This window comes from Hippoglossus hippoglossus, chromosome 9 (genome assembly GCF_009819705.1).
Source record: "Hippoglossus hippoglossus isolate fHipHip1 chromosome 9, fHipHip1.pri, whole genome shotgun sequence".
In the NCBI taxonomy this organism is placed as follows: domain Eukaryota; kingdom Metazoa; phylum Chordata; class Actinopteri; order Pleuronectiformes; family Pleuronectidae; genus Hippoglossus; species Hippoglossus hippoglossus.
Window position 1 is genome coordinate 16,164,658 of NC_047159.1, and position 6,635 is coordinate 16,171,292.

Genomic DNA, 6,635 nt, shown 5'->3' on the forward strand with positions numbered 1-6,635 from the left:
AATGTAATTCTGTGTTTTCTAAAGTTTAGTTTCTTTCCTCTACACTCATATACAACTGCTCCTCTACATTGTTATACAATCACATGATAAAGTTAAGAGTGGCCTGTTTTCACACAGCCATCTTGGGAGTTGACCCAACAGCTGTTGAGGTGGTTTTAAAAAAAAAAAAAAACACTTGTGGCTTCTACAGTTGTGTAAGGAAAAAGGCTGGTGTGCGTCGGTATTTACAGAATGTGCATCTTTCCGAGTGTGTGGAGGCTTATCTCTTAACACACTCAGTGCATTTCTTTGGAGTTGTTGGTGTCGACGTTGGTGAGTCGGACGTTTTCCTGCTCTGAGCTCTTTTTGTCACGTACTTCTCCTTCCTGGTGGTAGCCAACCATCAGCTGGTAGATCATCACGCCGATGATGGTGCCGAGGAACGGGGCGAAAATGGGCACAAGGAACCAGCCGTTTCTCGCCCTAAGGAGTGAGAAAAGAAAGAGTGAATAATACAAATGGGACAGTGAGAGCTGTGAGAGTGTGGTGAAGACGAGTTCATGCATAGATTAAAAAGTCTGTGCTCTTACGTGAAGACCTCCATGCCCCACCCAGCCATCGCAGTGAAAATACGTGGTCCGAGGTCTCTGGCAGGATTGACAGCATATCCAGAGTTAAAGCCCATAGACAGTCCAATAACCAGAACCACAAATCCCACAGTGAAGGCCTCCAGCCCCTGGGGGATGGAGTTGTTGTGTGGGTCCACGATAGCCAGAATACAAACGATTAGCGCTGCCGTGCCAATTATCTGAAGAGAGAGTCACAGAAAAGAGAAAGTTGTGAGTGAGATGCCTGAGCTGTATCATCCATATTCTAAAAAAAAGGACATTTAGTGTATCATAGGTGTTTCAACTTTTCTAAAGAGTACCTGATCAAAGAAGCCATTGACAATAGTGAGATGTTTTCCAGGGTACGTGGCAAAGATGCCAGCTGTGGCATTAGGACCAGTCACATTGAAATTTCCGGGATGGTCCCACAGAGCATCTACAGGGACAAACAACAAAAATGTAGCATTAGATATTTTTCTCTTGAGAACAGTTGTTTAAATGACTTCAAAACATAAATCAGTTCATATTTGGTGATAAAAGGATTATTTTAAATTTTGCTCCACATCTGGACGTCATGTCTTACCGTAGTACATGGCGAAAATGACGGCAGAACCAAAGAAAGCGCCAATTGTCTGAAAGAGGAAATACATGGGGAATTTCTTCCAGGGCTCTCTTCCAAGTAGACACAGGGCAAAAGTCACTGCAGGGTTCAGATGGCCACCTGTAAATGTACATGGTCAGTACACATTATAAAGCTGCAACACCGATAACAAACCCAAACCACAGACTTATTATTATAAGAGACACATTTGGTTAAAATGTGATCCTGCAAACAGGATCCAAGTAAAGCTCCGAACTGACTGATTCCTACACACCAAACCAAATAAGTCATTGAGAACTTTTATTTGGATGATGACATTTCCAGTGAAATTGTTTGCGTACCTGATACTTGTCCACAGACCAGGATGCCTAAGGTGGCAGCAAAGCCAAAGGCAAAGTTGACGGTGAGGAACATGCCATGGGAACCGCCGCTCAACACCAGCTGGGCCACAGCACCACAGCCAAACATCTGGAGAGAGAGAAGGAGAAGAACAAGTTAAAACTAGTAACCAATAATGATCAGTTGTAATTGGTGTAGCAACGATCAGTCATTTTTTTAACATGGACTAAAGTTTTACACAACATGCACGAAGTGTATTCACTCTCTCAGTGTTGTATTAACAAAAAACCTTGTGAAATATATTTTTCATTCAATTAAGGTCAAACCAAGGGGTTAAATGAGGCAATGTGATCATTATCAGTGAAACCAGAGGAAGGAAGCCCCATTAAATGCGCTCTATTGTGTTCATAATGGTACACAGGAGTACAGTGTTGCAGAAAGGTCACTGGGTCGGCCTTGACTGGCAGAGAATTGTCGGTTTTACCTACACAGCGGATTTAGGTGGAAAGGAGAAAAAACATGTGTTTTAAGGCAAAGTGTTTTGGGCCAAACAGGTGCCACACTGCACTGAAAAAGGAAAATTGTTTACCAACATAAAAAAATTACTTCAATTGGTAACACAAATAAATTGAGTCGTTACAAATTATAGTTGTGAATATAACGTGTTAAATTTAAGTTGAACAGACTATTAATTTGTGTTGCAGTTGAAGTAATTTGTTTAAGTTGCTCCAACTATTTGTCCTTTTTCACTGCGTGTAATTCTGTGTATAAGTATGTGTGTGTGTTTCCCTGTGTGTACAAGTATGTGTGGTCCATTGTTAGGCTGCTGCTCTCTGAGCCCCCTGACGAGGATGCTTTTCAGTCCGACCACACGACTCAGATGTTGAAGTTAGTGTGAGGGAAGTGCACTCAGAGGGACTGGCGCCTGAGGGGCGTTCATCATCACTGGGCTCAGTCTAAACTCTGTTCCCACCCCTGATGAGACCGTCCGTTCAACTGGAAAAACACTCCACAAATCAGCCCCATGTTAGAATTGTTCTTATCTGTTTTGTTTTGGAGCTGTGGGCAGGTATATCTTACTGGTGGTGCTGTGCAATGATGAGCTTGTGTGATGTGAAAATAAGAAAAAGGCTAACACTTAAAAATGTTCACTTCACACTTTTACCTCCACTAGTTTTTCTTAATGTCACAGGCATCGGATTTCAAATGATGGGCCATTCACTCACTAGTGCCAACTTCCCCTATTAAAGGGAACTATCCCTTTTCAGCAGGAAGGTTTCATGTTAATCCGACACTTAATCTCAGAGCCTTGAGTGTTACTCCTAACTCTGACGCGCTCACATTCAGTAGTGTGTTCACTCTACAACTACAGCAACTTGGTATGTTGCTGTCATAATGTTGTGGTTGGGTAACTGCACACCCAACCAACATTCCCTCGCCCGAATCAGCTGGCCATGCATTTACTCCCAGGTTTTAGCACAGTTGGGGAGCTTGTAAAAAAACAACCCACAGCCGACAGTCTACTGAAACCAAGATTTGGCATTTGGTTAGGAGCTGAAGGCAAGAAAGAAAAAAACTGCTGGCCTGGAACTAGACTCTAAATCCCAGAAAAGGCCTGAAAAGGCCTCCACACGAGTGCGATCCGGGTCAACGCAGGGAGCAGTGGTTTGAAGTGGAAAACGCAGTAAGGCTGTTGGGTATTGCTTTGTTAACGATTTTCGTGTCACTGAAGTTCTTTTCAAACACACATTCATTTTGTTGGTTGGCTCTCTAACCTGACCAATCCTATAATACATGATAAAAGTTATAAAAAATGTTGAGCTTTGTATAAGATAAAACTATTCCTCCATAAAACTAAGATTAGGTTCAGTATTGTAGAATCAGCCCTGGGTTACTATGAATTACACACATTTATGGTGAATCAGCTCTTTTATGTTGAAAATGACAGATATAGATACACAAGTGCAGTAAAAAGAAAGTTTTGTATTTTTGATTGTTAATATTTTTCTTTTAAAAAGGTATAAAAATAAAATGCAGTGTATTCTCTGAGAGTGTAATGAGGGTTACGGTTACGGCAGGACGGCCAAATATATTACCTGCCCATGGGGGGGCCTTCAAGCATACATAAGATATTTCTATTAGATGTCTTCAGCATTAATACTACACAGAAATATCCTGTCTAAAATACCTGGAGTTACTGACGCTGTGTCAGGACTACAAAGGGACACACCCACGAACACACCTAGACACACCCCTCACACACGTTACCTCTGAGTCATCTCACACTAGCAGGCGATAACTAATATGTTACAATAAACTAAAGAGTTTGCTTTGTGTGTAAAAATGTATGTAACCCGTAAACAGAGACAATAACAGAATCAGATGTCTGTGTATGATCTCTATGAGATATGGGAAGTGAGAGTATGTGAGAAATGTCTGTGATGTGATACCTATTGTTCTGCCACTGACCTACCTACCCAGTGCTACCATCTCCATGTGTCACCGGTTCAATAAGTACACCACACCTTTCTGCACCATTAGTTGTCATAATACATACTAAACAACTACCGACAACAAATATTTTCACTCCGGGCTTTAATGTTTGAGTAGTTTTCCACTGCACATCTTTACAATGTACTCGTGTGTATATTTGACATTAAGTTTGATTTTGCATTAGAATAAAACTCTTTAAACAAAAACGATTAAATGCAGCATGCCTCTACGTCTTTGTAAATCAATGAGCTTTAATCTCTAAGAGGATCCTTTAGGTCGCCCACTAAGCTGGTTGGTAAAGTATTAACTATAAAAAATCAATTCGCCCGAAGTGACAGATTTCTGCCAAAACAGTGGAAAGAAATAAAGGTTTTCCCTCAGACTAAGTGAGCTATGTGGCTTTATATTTGGTTTGTTTACTACAGTACATTGCCCACAGTCTAGACCCCAAAGAAGTGTACGCCTCTGCTGGTGTTCAGATCAAGATTTTATGACCTTGCACAAACTGTCCTGTTTCTTTGTAAGTGTGTGTGTGTGTGTGTGTGTGTGTGTGTGTGTGTGTGTGTGTGTCCTCATGTCCTCATGCACACACACACACACACACACACTACTACCTCCCTGAGATGTGATGAGAGATCTTGCTGCATCCCAGCTCCAAAAAGCAAATATTGTTGTGAATATGGTTTTGTCCACAGCACATACAGTCCTGAATAACCTGATACTTACCTGTTTGCTCTGAACTCAGTTTGCCATTGTACATTACTTGACATTTACACACATCCAAAACAATCATTGGCTCACTGATGTCACATAATTACCTTTGAAGTCTATGTATGGCTCAGAAATTAAATAGACTTTCTATTTTTGTTCTTTTTTTTCTTAAAACATGCCGTTAAATAAAAACGACAGCACAAACACTGTTGCATGAAGAGACATTGATCATATTGCAACATCAAAAGAAAATTGAAAAAAGTAATTGTTAAAGGGCACATAAAAGTATCAACATGCAGTATAATACAATGCATGAACTTTGTACCCTTTTCATTAACAGCTATTTCAGTATGAGATGATTGACACAATTCAATCAAGTGTGTACACACTTGTGATCACACACACACTTACCACAAGGATGAGGGTGCCAAGACACTCTGCCAGCGCCTGCCGAAGCAACAGGTTGCGGATCTGGAAGAAGCGGGACAGTTTGTCCAAATATATCTTCTGTCTGCCCATGTTTTTCTTCTTCTCAGAGACTGATGAGGGGACACTGGACGTTGTAGGCAGGTAGGAATTCCTGAGCGGCTGTGAAGCTGAGAGGTCCGGGCTCCTCTTATAGAACCCAGATGTACTTGGAATGGAGCCAAGTGTGAGCTCCACCTCCTGCACTGCATATCCCTGCCTGTCACTGTGTGATTCACTTTTGTCTCTCGTACACACACATGCAGTCACGCACGCACACAACTAATACCTGTGAGCGCCGTCATACCTGAAACCCATAACCTTTCTGTGTATATATGTATATATATACACATATATATATATATGATGAATTATCTATCTAGAATTTTGCATTTAAAAAATGTGTGAAGTTTTGAAGCAGGCCTCTCTCAAAATTGAATACAGAAAAGACAGTAAGTGGGATAGCAATGTTTCTCTGCAAGGAACTGTATTTGTATTTTGTAATTTCTAGTTTGATTATTTGGAATTACACGCAAATTTAGACATGTGCCGTTATCTGTTGCACTTCCTATTTGAAAAAAACAGATTTACAGTTTAAACCAAGTGTGTCAGACTGATATTTACCTTGAACCAAGCTTTACTTGTTTGGCACTTTCAATATTCATCTTAGAAACTCATTTTTGCTTTTATTCTTTTTAACTTTCTAGTCAGTTTCTTTCTTAGTTTATGCAAATAGAGTAAATATGGACAAATATCCTGCACAGACAGAAAAATGAAGCACCTACATTTCAAGATCCTGTTTACAGGTAACGTAGCCTGCATCAACCTTAATCCACCAAACGTCAAAAGGTTTAAATTAACATAATCCTAAATCTAATTCTAAACCCAAATTTAAATCTTAAAGCCCCTTTGAAAGATTCCCAGTTCAAATATCCCACTTATTCATACCCTGGTAACCTCTGCCCGCCCAACCACCTGCCCCCTTGACCCCATCCCCTCGTACATTCTCCAGTCTATTGCTCCCGACCTTCTTCCTTTTCTCACCCATCTCATTAACACTTCCCTGTCAACTGGCTGTTTTTTCCCTAACTCTCTGAAGGAGGCAAGAGTAAACTTCCGCTCCTGCAAATATTTCACAATAAAAAAAACTTTTTAAACAAGGGAATGGACTCCATCAACAGAAAAGCTGGAGTGCTTTTATTTTGGAAAGGCATACAGAAAGTGTTGCAACCATTTGTTTGTGACATAAATTCATCAGATAAACACTTTCTGAACCCGTTTCAAAGTAAAAGCACTCCAGCGTTTCACTTTCTAAATCCACTCATTTGTTCCAACGGGGCTTTGATTATTATCGACAGACCGAAAGATGCGCATCTTCATACCGTAGAGTCCTGACATTTAGTTTAGTACATAAACCAACTTGTTCTTGAAGGAAATGC

General features: G+C 40.6%; 1 protein-coding gene across 1 annotated transcript; it reads right to left on the reverse strand.

Moving 5' to 3' along the window:
- Nucleotides 1-275: 275 nt before the first annotated feature.
- On the reverse strand, nt 276-5,250 carry aqp3a (aquaporin 3a). The gene is made up of 6 exons (XM_034596495.1): nt 5,143-5,250; nt 1,530-1,656; nt 1,171-1,308; nt 908-1,023; nt 570-787; nt 276-462 (listed from the first exon to the last, which is right to left on the reverse strand). The coding sequence occupies exons 1-6, from the start codon at nt 5,248-5,250 to the stop codon at nt 276-278; spliced, it is 894 nt and encodes a 297-aa protein (XP_034452386.1).
- Nucleotides 5,251-6,635: the final 1,385 nt, after the last annotated feature.

What these genes read in the sequence shown, in the direction of transcription:
- aqp3a (XM_034596495.1), bottom strand. Translation starts at nt 5,250, where the DNA reads ATGGGCAGACAGAAGATATATTTGGACAAACTGTCCCGCTTCTTCCAG. An exon ending in TTGGCACCCTCATCCTTGTG is followed by an intron (nt 1,657 to 5,142) that starts GTAAGTGTGTGT and finishes CTCTCTCTCCAG; the next exon opens with ATGTTTGGCTGTGGTGCTGT. An exon ending in GGTCTGTGGACAAGTATCAG is followed by an intron (nt 1,309 to 1,529) that starts GTACGCAAACAA and finishes GTACATTTACAG; the next exon opens with GTGGCCATCTGAACCCTGCA.